We start from the raw sequence: 16751 nt of genomic DNA, 5'->3' as shown, positions 1-16751 counted from the left end.
TATATATATATATATATAGTATATATATATATATATATATATATATATATATATATATATATATATATATATATATATATATATATATATATATATATATATTATATTTATATATATATATATATAGTTCCGTATCTGTATGTTTTTATTATTCGTGGTTTCGTTTTCTATGGCTGTGCACTCTCAGCAAGATTATACTTGAGTATCTACTTGCCTGATTGCCACGCATACAGTATCACCTCAATATTTTCGAATTGTCATTTGATTTCGTACATCGCTGTTCCTCCGTGACTGTTGGCTGGTCGTTAATTTATGGCTAGTTTCGCGTTCAATGTAGACATATTTACGCTACGGCCAACTTTCATCCCATATCCGTGTCCGTGTGGCTCCATTACTTCTGTCCCTATTGTATATCCTAGTGCATTGCTTGTGTATCTGACCTATACGTCATTTTTTTGATAGTTCACCTCAAAGTTTTTGTGCAAGATGTCAATTGTTTCTTGGCCCACAGTCGCCTCTAGACGACTATTGTGACATCTTTATTGTGACATTCCCCAGACGTTTCTCATGCAAAACTTATTAATTACTTATCATAACTCCCTTTTGTATTGGGCTGCAGCCTAGTGCCGCTTATCCTTATTCCGTGCAGTGTGACTGCCTTCCTTCTTCGTCGCGACATATTCATCGCCTACTTTGGGATGGGCATGGTGGTCAATGAAGTTCTCAACTTGGTGCTCAAGAAAAGCATCAAGGAAGCCAGACCGGTATTCGATGGTAGGTAAAGGGATTCCGTGCTATCGCGAGAAATATCATACCCATAGTGGCCCTTATCGGATTGTGTTTAAGTTTCAGGCATGCGCTCAAAGTTATCGTTGTGCATGTTCGTTCATTACAATGGACAAATACGCAGGCCATCTACCATTCAGCACCATGTGTATGGGTCTACGGCTTGTGTCTTCGAAGTGGAAATGTACCTATACACTTTCTTGCACTCGACCATATGTGCACTATCTAGTGTACGTTTATTTATAGAACTGTGCATTTCTCGATGAGATTGTCAATACTCACAGATGCATATTACCAGAGTATGTAACTCTCCGTAGCGGATTGCGTGTATATTTGCCATATTTGCTCACGTGTAATCTACTACTCTGTTGTACACAGACTATCCGGCACACATTGGTGTGTACGGCAAACACGGAATGCCTTCCAATCACACTCAGTTCACGGCGTACTTCGCCAACTTTGTGGTCCTCTGCCTCTGGAAACGGTATATATCTCGTGTTCGAGGTGGGGGTTTGAGTAAAATATATGAGACGTACAAATGTATTAGAGCTCAGGTATCACGAAGAATGTGTGTGCAAGGGAAGGAGTATTGAGAAATCATGCTGAATAGATTTCGGGTATTTTGTGCCCATGCACGATTCTCGTCAATCTGTTTATCGTGTGTAAATGATTCTTTGAGAGTGTTTTTGCCATGAACATTGCCATGCTCTTAGTAGTATGGGTGCTGAAGCTGTTCACCTGGCATGCCTGAGTTGAGATTGTAATCATTCATCTGTTTATAAACAATAACAGTCGATCGGATTGTTCTGCTAGTGAGTCTGTGTGTGTGTGTGTGTGTTTGTCTGTGTATGTTGGTGTGTGTGTGTTTATATATATATATATGTGTGTGTGTGTGTGTGTGTGTGTGTGTGTGTGTGTGTTTATATGGGTGTGCGTGTATGTGCATGTTTGTGTGTATGTGCGTGTGTCTGCGCGCACACGCGTGTGTATATGTCTCCCCGCGCGTGTGTGTGTGCGTGTGTGACTGCGTGTGTGTGTGTGTGTGTGTGTGTGTGTGGATGTCTTTCTGTGTGTCACCGTCAACAACAATATGAGTTTCTCATTTTTCATGGAATCTGTTACCTACACATCATTGATGAGGACGGCTCTTAGTGTCAGCTATTCGCCAGGCTCATTGACACCACAGTGTCACTATTATGCTTTCTGCCTTTCATATGCTCTGTGCGTTGTTGCGAAGCATTCCTTAGCATACCTATGTATATATCCTTGCACAGGGTTCATGACCCGTAGCACACACAGACTTAGTACCACAAATTTACATACGCTTCACCGCAACTGCGCACTCTGATCTCCCGATACAAGCCAGATCCGTACACTCTACGTCGACACTTAGCGTGTTGGATTTTAGACTGTCGACAGTTATCAGCTGTGACTGTTGACTACGCTCACACCCGTGTCCGAGGGCTCGAAGCTATCTACGCCTCACACACGACCTCGTATATAGATATCCGTATATTTGTATCCTGCCAGTTACACACACACACACGACGCACTGAATTCGCATAACTGTCTACATGCCCCGCACAGGTGGGTAGTGAGTGCTTCATATGACCGGCTGTGCAAACACATAGGCACAGTGCTGCTGTATATGCTGGTATTTGTAGTGGGTTACTGTCGCATCTATCTGCGGTACCACACCCTCCAACAGGTGGTGGTGGGAGGCCTGACGGGAGCTGGTTTTGCAGAGATCTGGTTCTATCTCGGGAATGAGGTTCTGAGGTATGTCTCTGATTGCTACTCTTGACATGGATTAGTCCTCATGATTGCTACTGTTCTTGAAGAGATTGCGCATGTGTGCGCTTTGAACAGAATCTTGGTGGTATCAGAAGAGGTGTCGTAGTAGAATGTTTGCACCCGTGTATCTATATACCACACCGAGGTATTCTCGATTACAAACGAGTAATTTTGGCCGCTGGCCGTCTAGGGTTTGTCACACGTGTGTCGTTGCCGTATTGTCATATTTTGCACGATTGGGCGTCGGTGTCATCACTGCGTTCTTAAAACGTATGCTGATTGTGGTGCAAGTGAGTGGTATTGCGTTATGGCTATCTTCTGTGAACATCATGACGTCGCAAGTAGAGACTTGGGGTTAAGGGCCCATGATACTCCCTACAAAAAGAACAAGAAAATTGTCCAATTTTATGTCTAGACTGTGCAGTACCCAGTATCTGCGGCGTTCTAATTTACTCATATTCTTTTGTCAAGCCCTTGGTATATGTTCGCTGCCTGTGTTAACTCGTCAGTACTCGGCTTGATAAACAACGTGTGGTAGTTGGTGTGCTGCATATACACAGCCCTGACCTTGAGGCAGAAAATCAAGCGTATTCGGAATTGATAAGCAATCCCGAGAATCCCTGCTGTGTTTTCTACAATAACGTCGCTATTTAAGTAAAGTTTTATCGTGATATGCCTTAGTAGCCTGTGCGTTGGCCGTCCGGAAACCATAGTATAGATAGAAGCGTGAATGTCCGATGAGTCTCGTTGTGCCGATTGATCGACCCGATTGTCCGCACACGGGAATCTACGTCGTTACAGTACGCAATATCTTTGTACGTACTATATGGTACAAGCCGAATGTTTGGAAACCCGTTGTAAGTTGTATATAGATTTGTTTTGACGCATCGAGATTGTTGTTGAGGTACCTCGCCTCCTTGTTATGCTCCTCGTGAAACAGTAGTGTGGTGCTGAACTCCGATCAGGCGAGAAGACAGCCAATGACAGTTTGACACCTCAATCACTCGCTAACGACATCGCATACCTTGTTATGAAGGCGAAACTGTATATTTCAGGGTGATGGTTAATAGTCCAATCTGTACCTTTATGATTCTAATGCTAGACGAAACTTTGACTCAATGCACGCCAAATTGTTTGCCATGCGATAAGCCTGTGCAACTGAACTCCATTCGTCAATTCGGCCCGTTTCTCAATGCCTCACAGGGACGCTCTGAAAGCAACAGTACAATTTCCTATAGCCAAATGGCTGTACTTAAAGGATACCTCGGATGTGGATAACGTGCTCTTGTTTGAGTACCAATGTTATGCCAAAGAGAGTGAACGTGTGCAAGAAAACGAGACATCGGATGAGAACAGAAGGAAAACAGATTAAGCATCAATTTTGCATATGCGTCTGCTATCGGAGCACGTGTGTTCGCTTGAAATAAGAATAGATGTACTCACGCACGCCACTGGTAATAGTATGCGAGATCAGTGTACAGTATAACGCCACTCAAAAAAGTACTGTGTACATGAAAAGGGAGCGGATACAACCCTTGCAGAATGGTCAGTTGATATGGGTAGAAAACGGTTGATCACATAGCCCATGTGCAAGACTCGATGGAGAGTGTTCCAGTGGAGAAACTCTTGAGTTCATATATCCACTCAGGTGATAGTAATCTTTAATGTGTACATTGAACCTCCAATGTAGAATCATATAAAGCTTCCTAAACGTTCTGCTGGTAATATGCTTCAATCTCCAATGCAAGCGAACTGTATAGCTCTCTAATTGTGTCATAGATGCTTTGCTTGGAAATGTCAAGAGGATTGTTCCGATTTCAAGTTACTATTCATGCCAATAATTAGTAGCGATGCCAGTATGTGTTGTTTTCGTTTCTAATATTTACATTAATTGATGAATGATGAAATTCAGAAATTGATGATATTTATCTATTTTTATTAAAAACAATTAGAAGGCTATGGTTTTTTGTCCGTATTTTATTTTATTTTTGTTTTTTAAGAAAACAAAAACAAACCAACCCAAATTCCCCTGCGTGTCCAAGTTCCCCCCCCGTCCCCGAGTCCCGGACAAGCCGACACCCGTCCCCACTCCCCCGACTTCCCGACTCCGAGTTCCCGACCCTTCTGAGGCGTTTTCAAAAAGAACCTCTCCGGAGACTCAGTCGCCACTCAAGTGACTCCACAGAGTCCAGAGTCCAGGCATCCAGCCTCCAGCCCCAGCGCCCCAGCCGCCCAGGCCAGACCGCCAGACTCTCTTTCTCTCTCTCTCTTAGTGTATTTAGGGGGTCATGACTCATGCTCATTCGATATGGACAGATGCTTTTGCCTTTTGGGCCCTTAGGGGGTGGGAAAATGGACATGGGAATTGCTGAGAAATCTGCATAGTGCATAGCCTCCTAAAAAAGACTGAAATCTGGGTATTTATGTGCGTCTTACATTTGTCATTACGTGATGTCAATTTGTAGGACATGTCGTCACTCGTCCGTAGAGTGTAGAGTGTTGACGTAGGCTGTCGGTCGCAGGCCGCAGCATCAAGGTGTAAACATATTTTGCTCGTATACGAACGAGTCTCAGACTCGCAGCCTCTCAGACTTTGTCTAATTATTAACGTAGATCCCTAGTATTTCTATGTACAGTTTATGAACCGAGTGGATTTTTTTTTGAATTTATGTTCTAAAATGAATGTTGCGGTTAATGAAATCACAGAACAGGACAAAATCCCTTGGACCTGGAATTTACAACAGAACGGGACAAAACCAAATTTAACATTGTTGAACTACAGTGCAATTGTGCAAATAGCCTTCCTTTTCTGGAAGTCTATGAAACGATATTTTTTAAATATTCAGAAGTATGGATCCACGAATTCACGCTCACATGTTTAACAGAACATTGGCTCTCTCTAGTCTGAGGCGTTATGTTCTATTTCAGGTGAAAGGTGTAAATTATGTACCGAAAACTGATACTTGACTGCGAAGTGTACACGTTTAATAGTTCGGTACTTGGGCCAAAGTGACGGGTGTCGTATAGACAAAGTCCTCAGGCTCTCAGCCTCTCTCTTGTTATTTATTTGAGGGCAGAAAACAAACTAAAAAATGGTTCGAGGTATAAAAGTTCTATTGTTTTTTTGTTATACATTTTGTGTATTTTGATTTATGTATTGTTTTATTTATAAAATAATTTGTTTATTTCCGAATGCATTTTTATATGGCTTTCCATATTTTAACTTGAATAGTAAATATATGTTCAGCCTGCAAAATGATACAATATGACTTGGTCATTTTTGTTTTCCTATAATTCGCATGAACTATTCTCTCTCGCCGTAGTCGTTTAGAATAGAGTGTAACACGCCAGTCATTGTCTCTTTCACAGCGGGTGGCAGCTTAGAAAGGTGCTGATTCGTATTGTGTAATGAGAATTCATTTATGGGCATCTCACAAAGTTTGAAAATCATGAGTTCGCGATACACTGTCATCATTGGCACAGAATGATCAACGTCAATAGGTGTACGATCATATTCACTCTCTCCGTGTGTGTAAACCACATTTACAGTCTCATCGAATGTAACATCAGCAACCTCGCGAATTGGACGCCATGCTGCTCTATTCTCACTTGGATTGAAAAATTCATTGCTGCTCGTCGCGCAATTTGAATTTTTTCTGCGTTTAAACTTATCTTCGGGTGTGCTATCCACGCTGGGCATGATCCGTGGCTGTCCAGATCTTGTTCTAATCGGGGTTGACCTATTACTTTGGTCAAATCGACTGCTGACACTAAACAAATCTCCTCTCCGTAATGATTCTGGTATTGGTGTTTTAACCTTTAGGCAACTGGTAGATTGCCCTGTTGTGTTTGTTATTTGCAGCGTATTCCTTTTCACCATTGTTTTCCTCTTCATAACGACATTGTGTCCATCTTCTATGTATATCCCGTCACCGTCTTCGCCCTCCCAGTGTTTATCAGAGGTACGCACAATTTGCAGGACATTATCTTGGCTCATCTGGATCATATTGGAGTTTACCGTATCCTGGCTGACGCCATAGCGGCCTACAGGTTGCCATTGTGTTATCTCCGACTTTTGCTTCTGATTCCACGTCGATTGAATTTTGTTCAAGAATGCTTTAACTAAGCCCATGATAGTAGTCGTGTGTATGTTCACTGGCGACGTGAGCTAGATTCTAAGAGCTATGTACACATACGCTGAGTACTTAAGTTAAAAATCTCACTTCACGGATCCCCCTCTGGAGAGTCGAGAGTGCATTTTTAAAAACAAATTGTTCAAGGGTTCTAATTTTTAATCACTAACTTTAAAGTTGGTGAATATAGTCGCGTGTATTTTTACTGTCGCGTGTATTTTTACCTGACTATGCTCCACCCCCAGTCCACCACAGGTCACAGGAAGTATTCTTATTTCGTACTGAAGGTTTCTTCGATTCTACTGAAAGAGTTTGTGTACGAAAAAGCAGCTGTGTTTTAAAAGTTAATATAGATATGTGTCTCAATTTCCACCACTCAATGTCGTCAGACGTCAGTAGAAGTAAAATGGATTTTATCTCGAATCTCAGAGCATCGATTGTGCGGCCTCGCAGGACGCAGGGCTGTCGCAGGCTCGCACTCACAATACGATTTAATCTTTATTTGTTTTTTGAAACACAATCAGCGTTTTCGGTTTCGGTGGGTTTCGAGATATGTATTCTGAGTAGAATTGGGGTAAATACATACGACTTCGCTCAAGTGTGACTGTGTGACGAATGACTAGAAAGAGTAGTGACAAACTCAAACTCATATCTGAGGACTGAACTAGTAGAGTGCAGTCACCTGCTCCAAAGGGTACATCAGGAACGTGAAACTAGGTCCTCTTTGGCTCTTACTCTATCTCTAAATCTTTGAATACCTTTCAAATATCATTTTACTCCTTTTTATTTTTTAGATTTTTTAACGTTACCTCTCCATGACATCCGTAGTACAGTTATTTTATTATATGTTATTTTATTTTATGTTTTTTCTTAAAAACAAACAACATGGAATTCAGAATTCTATAGAGAAAGTAGGAGGTGGAGTGAAAAAGAGTGACTTTTCTTTGTAAATATTTGTTAACAAATAGGAACTCTCCATTATATTTAAATCGTATTATTAAATTTTAAAAACAAATACCAGAATTTGAAGCACTTCGACATACATATTTATTTAGCAGTTCTCATTAGTAGAGAGAGAGAGTCTAGTAAGGCCAGGTCTTAACTATAATAGTTTTCACGTTATAGTTAAATTTTAAATAAAAAAATGATTTCGTGTCCCACTTTTGAAAACTTCCAGAGACAAAATTTGACTCTTGTAATAGTTGATTTTGTTATAGTTTTACGTTATAGTCTGAATCTTCAAAAATTACCAAGAAAATGTAAAATACCGTCGATATCCCCATCAATCTAAATGGATACACGAAAGCCCGCACAAAATGTTCGATTGGATGCAAGCATGTTTGCTACAAAGAAGCGGTTTAACGGTCAGGCGGTTACGATGCCTCTTTTGAATGCTGCTGTTAATAACAGTGTATATTTCTTGTATGCTTTTTAATTATGTAATAGACCTAGCTAAACGCAGCAAAAGAATAGAACGTCTCTCTTCCGTGTGATATACTTTACTTCAAGTACATCTAAAAAATATATCAAATTTTGTTCCGTAGGGTACGTACGATGCGCAAAAGCATGGCACCAGGCAGATCAAACCTGGGGATTACAATCGTTGGTTGCCCCTTTATAGGCCACTTTTAAACAGAAGTATGACTCCTATACCTGTGCACCCTGACTTTTTACGATCCTCGTATTGTCAACAATTATATGACAGACTTTAGTGACTGTACTGCTACCCAATGATAATGCCCGAGAAGAGATGGAACAGTTTCCGCACTGGCCATATATTCCTTTAGAATATGATGGCAGAACACTGAAAGACAAGGCGTCAAGTAACAACAAAACAGCCGTGAAGGTAGCCAAAGAGAACAGTAAAGCCGGAGCCAAGCGAACGCCAAGTGTTGTCTGCAGGATGACGTGCATTATGACCGATGACCTTCATAAGGATGGTGTAGTAGGTACACAAAGCTTGCAAGGGGGCCGGGGAAGACTCGACAACGGACAAATTCGTCATCGGGACCCTTGGTGGATCATTTTTGTCTAAGACTTCGCTGACAAGGATTACTGTGTAAACAAAATAACAATACCAACGCAACAACCACCAAAAAGATATATCCATGGTTACCAAATCTATCAGCATGTGAGGAAGATTTGGTGACAATAGAGGAGATGGATGATCCATATAAACGCCCCGCCAAGTATGTTGATTAGATAAGAAATACAGATCCGTTGGGCATGAACCTGGTGTACACCATCAAGGCAACTGCTAATGAGAGCTCGGGTGATTGGAAGGACGAGCTCGGCAAGAAGCTATACGAGCTGTGGCAAGGTTTGAAATCCGAGTTTTCGAGCTTTAATATGAGACTGTCAAAAGGTGGATGTAATGCTCCGAGTGTTTTGTACTTTGCAGATAGCGTATATCCCGTAATTATGTACTCTTATGCGCAAGACTCGGATTGCTTGTCTATGTTTGAAACTGTAACAAATCCGTTGATTCCTACTGGATTAAGCTCTGCATCACACGCCTCTAACTCAAGTGAAGATTTAACTCCAGCCACACAAGTTACATCAAAACGATATCGATTCAGTAGTAATACTTCACCACCTGATTTACTAGACGCATTTACACCCACCCCTCACAATGGAAAAATAGGCACGGAATAATTTGAATGAAGCGGGTCGTAAAATAGATCGACTGACGGATGTTTTAGAAGACTATCTACTGAAACGAACTAGCAATATTCAGATGAAAAAGGTCCGTGATCTCGAAAGTATCATTAAAGATATGCAGTCTGTACAAAAAGTACTTCGGGATGCAGAAGAACCACTCCGGTCAAAACTGAAGAAGAGTCTTGACAAGTTAAGCGATGAATTGGATGCATTGGGCTGATCAGACAATCTCAAAGGTGTGAGCGCGTATAAATTACATTGTATGTTGTATGTATATATGATATTTAATATATGATGATTATGCAAAGCGAGTCGTGTCTATGTATTGTACAAATTAACCACGCACTCGTACATATGAATATATTTATATGATGATTATTACACAAAGCGAGCTACAACAACAACAGCAATATTTATATATCACGTATATGAACAATAATAAAAAGAAATGACTAAAAAATAATTATTTCATCAATCACTTTATTACCTTTGTCTATATTTGTGTACATCCTTTGTATTTGACATTATAGATATGTCTTTTGTTTGTATCTTGCCTTCTGTGTCGAATTTCTTCGTACATTCCAGTCTGGCCTTCTCAATCTTCTTTGATCCACTTCACCTGCCATATGTGTCATAAGAGGTAATGTAGCAGACTTGAACACTAAGGCCGCATCTTGTTTGTTTTTTTCATATCCATCTCATCACGTATGACTTGTTTGTCTGCTTCTGTAAGGTCTCCACTAAAAATAGTATATCTGAAAACCCTCACACGCTCGTAATATTCCTCTGCAACAGTCCCGCTCCATCCTTTGTTTGAAACTTTATACTCTGATCTAAAAATATATCACTCACGCCAATACATGCGTTATTAAACTCAGTTTTTGAGATGCCAAGATAACCCTGTCCTTTTACATCGTCAAAACCAATACAATAATTACGTAATTTAGCTAGGCACATAAGTAGCTCATGAAGGAAAAAATGCAAAGCTATATTGTATCGGCTTCCATAGGATACCCCACTTTCTTACAAATATCCCAAACGCTTGCTCAATATGCATACGTGTTTGGGATTGAAAAATATTTCTACCAAGTCAAGGAACAAGCATGAATTCATCACCCGTGTACGCATTATCACCTACTACATAGTACGGTCAAGGCAGCGTCCGAATCAAATCTAAAAAGCCACAGGCCTCTAAGGCACGCTTGTCATGTACGGAGCCAAAAGATGAACAAGCAAATGCTGTGAATCGATAGCGATGATCATAGATTGCTTGGCAATTCACTGCAAGGGCCATCTTATGGCTAGAGAATAAATGTTGTCTCCAAGGACACTCTTTTTCTGTCGGCAGTTGTGTTCTGACAAAAATTCCATCTACTGCTTCTACACAGTGTCCAATAACTCCAAACGTTGATCTTTGCCTGAATCCTTCGGCTATCTCCTTGCACTCTTGTGTGGTAGTAGGAAAGGGTATGCTCAGTGCATCCAGATCACTGACATCGTTGATTGCACGCACTACTTTTATGCATTACATGTGTGCACTTGAAATCTGCTACTTGGCCCCCCGCTAACATACGTAAAGTTATAGCTAATTGAACCCCAACATCGATGCTTTCGTTCCTCAGGCTTCCCATGACTTCATCGCGTTCACACATAGGTGTGATAGCTTGTTTTAAAACTAAAAACTGAGGTAAGCTCATGAGCATGTCAACATGGAAGAAGTTCATTTGTAGCATGTGTCAGCGATCTCATCGAACGATGGCCGAAACCGATACACAAGTGATCCTCTAGGCACGATATTTGATTGTTCTAGAACAGGAATGATGTTTGTTAGTACCGTTAACATTGTAGTTATTATCATAGCGGTTGTAATATTATCCTCACTTTCGGAGTCTTCGTCACTACTTGATTTACTATCCTCCTCCTTATCAATACTACTTGTGTTAATGCTACTCTCCTCCATTGTACGCAAAATATTGCTAAGCACATCACTAGCACTGGATGTATCCTCATTGATGGCACTAGCCAATCGCTGCCTCAATTCTATTCGGCGTGTGTAGAAGATGGGAAGTTCCTCGTACATATTGTATCACAAAAGAACAGAGGTTGTATATAATAGAAGTAGTATATATTTATTAGACACTTTCTATGATATATTATAATACGCATTTGAATTATTGATAGCTACGCACTTAGAGTAGGTTTATAAATAGTCTGTACTTTGGCGGGAAATGTCAAGTTATATATTAACTACTTTTGTGCAATTGAATCTGAAATCTCGAAAGGACATCTTCTGAGTCATTTCGAAATTTTTCAGCCTTAATTTGCCCTATTATTGTTACTGTTACGAAAATTTGCTATAACCGATTAGACTCGGCCTCAGTATTCTACTGATTGAGTTAATGTTCAATGTATTGTTCACCTCTCTGACAGAGTCTGACGCTCTTTCTCTGAACTTGTGAGAGATAACATATTATACTCTAAAGTGGATAACAACTATGAATCATAAACATAAACGTTGTTACAAATACATATTGGATAAACGATAAATACGTATTGGATAAATGATAATAGTTTCACGTCTCAATACTGCATATTATTTTAATACATTATGCGGGGTACTATAGAACAGTTTTAACGTATATATTTTATATATAATTAGTTAGAATAATAACTCAACGGGGTTTTGACCACACTGAACCAACCAATCTAGTAGTAGGTTGGCTGGTTCAGTCATTCACCTAGTTTACTACAAAACCGGAAAGATATGTAAGTTTAAATATTGTTTGGGGTATATTTTGTGATGGGAGCCGATTAAATGGTACTAGGTCAGCACTATTGACTAACTCCCGGAAGGTTAAAAAACAATCCGCCCAGGATTGACGATCTCATCATGGAAGAATTAAAGAAAACCACCCAGGAGCGGATCGTGCGGACAGACATCGAAGTACTCGCGGTTGGTTAGTTCAGTCATTCACTTAATTTACTACTACTTCCTGCATTGATCAACAAGGGAGGAAGAAGTGCACACTCACAATATGACATCGCTTTGTAATATTTGTGCATTTTTTAAAAAGTCACGGTTCAATCCGGGCGCCATAGGTGAACATTTTGGTATCACTGGAGATACAGCTAAATATATATGTGTAACCTTTGTGATTGCAGTAAGTTATATAGTTAGGCAAATGCAGCCATTTCCAACTGCCGGTCAGTGTGCTAAATACAGTCGGAATAGTGCTGGGCGATGTGAGTGTGCACCCCGCCGAAGGGTTGGAAGACAGTGGGCTGGATGCGTCTCTCGGAGAAGTGTAAGTGTCTGGTGTTGGAGTGGCAGGAGCTGTGCGGAGGTGTCGTACGCGAAGAAATCAAGGTTGGTGGCGCGGCTGGGACAATGGGGGCGAGAATCGGTGGGTTGTTGTATCAATCTTCCGGGATGAGGTAAGAGTGCGGAGTATCGGTTAATGTAGCACTTCTTCCATCCGGAGACCATTATGGACATAGAATAGGGAATTGTTTTGTGACGTTGCGGGTGTTGTGTTTTACAAGTCGTCAAATGTATTCGATATGTCCTGTACTTGGTAACTACTGTAGCGGGCGTCGACACGAGGTGTGAGAGGCAAACTAGGGGGAGAAATTGACACTGAAGGGTTGGGAGGTAGGTTGGTCGCGTCTCTGAAAGAAGTGTAAGTGTTGTCTAGTTCCGAAATGGTAGAAACTGCTAGAGGCTTATATGTTGAGTGCATGGTTGGCAGCGTGGCGGCGGTGTGATTATCGCATAGTGTATCCTTTCTTTCACCTGGAGACCATTGAGGACGGATGTTCGGGAGAAACTCGACTTTGCGGCTGTCATGTTGTCATTGTGCCGGAATCATGTTTTGGATGCGCCAAGTGTCAAAGGTGCTGTTTTGGAGCGACCAGTTGGACACCTTAACAAACCCTCTCGGGTTTCAAGTTTATGGCGTGATTTCTTAAACTAGCCTACTAGCTTGGAAACAACAAGACAGTGGAAATGTGCGTCAACCGGTCGAGGTACGATTTCTGTTGTCACACATCGCTGAAGGTATACATCTTCTCTGTTGTGGTAATGTGTTGTTTTTAATCATGTCGGCCCAACGTTTCGCGTTGCCCCGGAGGATTTGTGTTGCATGCCCGCTTCCGTGATTAGTGAGCGTTGTGAGCTTGTTTCACTGTGCCGTTCAGGGTGGGGGGGGGGGGGGGGGGGGGTCTGGAGGGGGAGACTTCTGAAGAAGTATTCTTCGAGATACCAACAAGGTTCTTTAATGTGTTCAGTACAATCATCCACTCGCCCGTTTTGGGCGATGCGTGGGTGAGTGTAATTCTTCCTTTCGCGACCATTTTGATGGTGGAGCGACTAAGATTAATGATATTCTTGTGATATTCATCACAGGTGTGGATAAAGGTAGGGCGAGGAGTAAGAGGATTTGAATGGAGGGCTGAGAAACCGAGGTGGGGTTGGCGGAGAGCACGTGAGTACTCGCCTGTGAGGGAGAGGTGTCTGGAGCGGGAGTCTGAAGAAGGGGCTGAGCAGCCACGGGTGGTGAGGGGTTTAAAAAAGGAATTAGAGGAGTCAGAGGTCGGTTGCCTTCCATTTTATTGGTATAGTCGTCGACCGGTTTATTAAGGTCGGTCACCTCGTCAGAGTGGAAATCCTCTGCGGGTTGGTGTAAAGCCGTGCGGTCGAAGCAATTAAACTCGACATCGTTCACACATCTGCGGGGATGATTAATATCCCTTGGCGTCGGAATAACATACCCAGTCTTAACTGGTTTCCGACGATTGTCCTCCCAATTGGGTACAAGTGGCGGAGTATGTTTTCTTACCTCTCGGTCTATAATACCTTTGAGGACAGGTGACTCACGACCAGGTGTCAGAACAGGCGAATGATTAGCCTGTTCTTCTGGCAGTAATGCCTCGTACGGTATATCGACGCTGTGCATCTCTGGATCATATGGCTCAGGTGTCGAGCTTGAGTCTTTGGGCGTGATTGCCTGTCGACGTTCTGTCCACTTCTGTAGGGCTTCAGTAATGCCCGGGGAAACATGCTCGCGTAAGCGCTGTGTATGTTTTCCCGATCTTTCTAATTAATCTACATGCTCGACAGTCAAGTCTTTCATAATAGTAGTTAACTGATTCTTAAGATCAGCGTATTTAGTAAATAATTTACTTATGTGCTTCGGCTTAGAAGTCTCGGACGTAGATTCGGTTTTGCTACTTGAGCTTGCCTCCTCTTCTGGTTCCATAATAGGTTCCTTCTGATATTTGTCCTTGTCCCCTATATCTGGGGACGCCCTCATATTTGGGGACTTTCCTTTCTGATTTTCATCAGAAGAATGGGTTGGGGCGTCTTGCGACGTATCCCTTGTCTCACTTCTTGGTCTCGTTAATGCAAGCTTTGAAGTTGAGGCTATAGTTGGCCCTCGGGCTCTGTCAGAAGGAGTAGTCTCCTTAAGCGGAGTGGCTACTTCCTTATCTGAAGCATTGTCCTTTTGACTATAATTGTCATAGGCAAGTGCTTTGGCTACAGTGCACTTAAATGCATCAGCAGCGGCGTCGGTTGCTTGTGAGCAGTAATAGCTGCGGCAGCGTTAGCGACTTCTTTCTCCATCTTCTTCTTTTCAGCTCTACGCTTCTTAGAAGGAGTGTTGTCATTCTTGGTCATAATCTTGACTTATGACTACTAGATTGTCTCTTAACGACTAGCTTAGACCAGAGAAAAAAATTGTTGTGGTAGATAACTTACCTTTACGCTTAAGTAGTCTAAGTAATTTATACTTTTGCTAACTTTAAAATGTGTAAGATTCGGTCTAATAAAGGCGATACTAATGCCTTAGAATAAATAAACGTGTAGGTAAATTCTATATCGTGTAAATATCGATATAAATAAACGAAATGAGACGTTTAATAAAGTTAGGTTTGCCTCGTGAAAACAGCAAGACTCTGAGGGATTGTGAGGCTGAGACATTGCCTATATATAATCCTCTCTGTACTCTTTCCGCCGAAGGGATTTTATTTAGTGTTTCGTTGTCGCTCTATTCTGGGGCGAATCCGAGAGACTCATAAATCCTATCTTTAGAAAAAAAGAAATAGAAATAAAAATACTCTTGACGTCGTTAGTTATTGTCTTAACCAATAACTTGCCACTATCAAGAATTACCGACTTAGCCTTCATCAGACTGGCACATCTGGTTGGCTTATCGGAGGATCAACTAGGTAACGTTAATAGTCCCTAGAAACCTATATTCGGTTGAGCCATCCCGCTACCGAAGTATTCGGATATAAATAAAATTGGAAAGTAAATAAAGCTCTATTAATAGAACTAGACCAACTCTTTTATGTTTGGTATTTTAATGAGGCCTTTCAATGGCCTTATCCAAATATCTGATATGTTAAATGGAAAAGGTTTAATTAATAAAACCATTAAAAACCATTTTAAGAAACTTAAGTTCATCGTGCTATAAAAAGCACATTTAGGAGACTTGAGTTCATCGCACTATTAATTAAGAGTACATTTAGGAAACTTAAGTTCCTCGTACTATTAAGAGTACGTTTATAATTTGCGTACTGCTTAAGAGTACGTTTATACATAGAGTCTAATGTGGAGGCCCGGCTTATTACATGCTTAAGACGAACTTCCATCTTCAACTGATCCTTCAGTCCACGAATAAAGATAGCAATGCGTTTCATATTCTTGAACCGGAATACATCTTTTACATCGCCTTTGTAGTAGCCTGTGTTGGCGGATGCGATGAGATGGTCCACCACTTGTTATAGTTAGATATGTCTCACATAGAGGACTTCAGCCCAGTGGATTTTGGGGCTTTCGCCTGAGATTGAGTCGGACATCGTCTAGATTGTGTTAATTGGTACACCTGGACAATTAAATGCCCATAACCCATGGACTCATGGAGACCAATAGGTTACAAGAGTATGGTCGAATTCAGGATCCCGTAATAAAACATTTGGAGCATTTGGGAGCGCCACTCACGGAGCCGCAGGTGCGGTGGAAGTTGCAAACAGCGTCGAATACTGCAGTTATGAAGCTGTCCAAGGAGCTCATGATGTTCCATATATTCGCTTGCTGACCTACTAAGTAGAGTACCCACCTCTGTGGTACGGATCCGGTCTGCGCCGTGTAGTGCCGCAGAATGGGTTAGAGCAGAGTACGAAATACCGAGAAGGACCAGGTTATCCGTCATAATTCGGTTTTAGGGGTCGAGAAGCGAGGATGGGGGTAAGCCAATGCCGCACCAGACCACGGATGAATTCGGTATGTGTTGGCTGGCCTGGATTGGAAGTATCATAGTCGGCGCCAACAAGCGTGATGATTTGGTTTGAACCGATATTTGGAAGTAGTACTTC

General features: G+C 41.6%; 3 protein-coding genes across 3 annotated transcripts; 1 reads left to right on the top strand and 2 right to left on the bottom strand.

The window, feature by feature from the left end:
* Nucleotides 1-704: 704 nt before the first annotated feature.
* Nucleotides 705-3952, top strand: SARC_02801 (hypothetical protein; the record flags this gene model as incomplete). The annotated part of the gene is made up of 4 exons (XM_014303440.1): nt 705-774; nt 1165-1340; nt 2495-2565; nt 3784-3952. 4 exons carry the CDS (start codon nt 705-707, stop codon nt 3950-3952), a joined length of 486 nt encoding a protein of 161 aa, XP_014158915.1.
* A 1932-nt stretch (nt 3953-5884) lies between these two features.
* SARC_02800 (hypothetical protein) lies at nt 5885-6712 on the bottom strand (the record flags this gene model as incomplete). Its single annotated transcript, XM_014303439.1, has 1 exon — nt 5885-6712. The coding sequence occupies one exon, from the start codon at nt 6710-6712 to the stop codon at nt 5885-5887; it is 828 nt and encodes a 275-aa protein (XP_014158914.1).
* Nucleotides 6713-11094: 4382 nt separating this feature from the next.
* Nucleotides 11095-11454, bottom strand: SARC_02799 (hypothetical protein; the record flags this gene model as incomplete). The annotated part of the gene is made up of 1 exon (XM_014303438.1): nt 11095-11454. The coding sequence occupies one exon, from the start codon at nt 11452-11454 to the stop codon at nt 11095-11097; it is 360 nt and encodes a 119-aa protein (XP_014158913.1).
* Nucleotides 11455-16751: the final 5297 nt, after the last annotated feature.

This window comes from Sphaeroforma arctica, assembly GCF_001186125.1.
Source record: "Sphaeroforma arctica JP610 unplaced genomic scaffold supercont1.130, whole genome shotgun sequence".
NCBI classification, from domain to species: Eukaryota; class Ichthyosporea; order Ichthyophonida; genus Sphaeroforma; species Sphaeroforma arctica.
The sequence above is the reverse complement of the archived record's forward strand: the minus strand, read 5'-3'. Positions and strand labels throughout refer to the sequence as shown.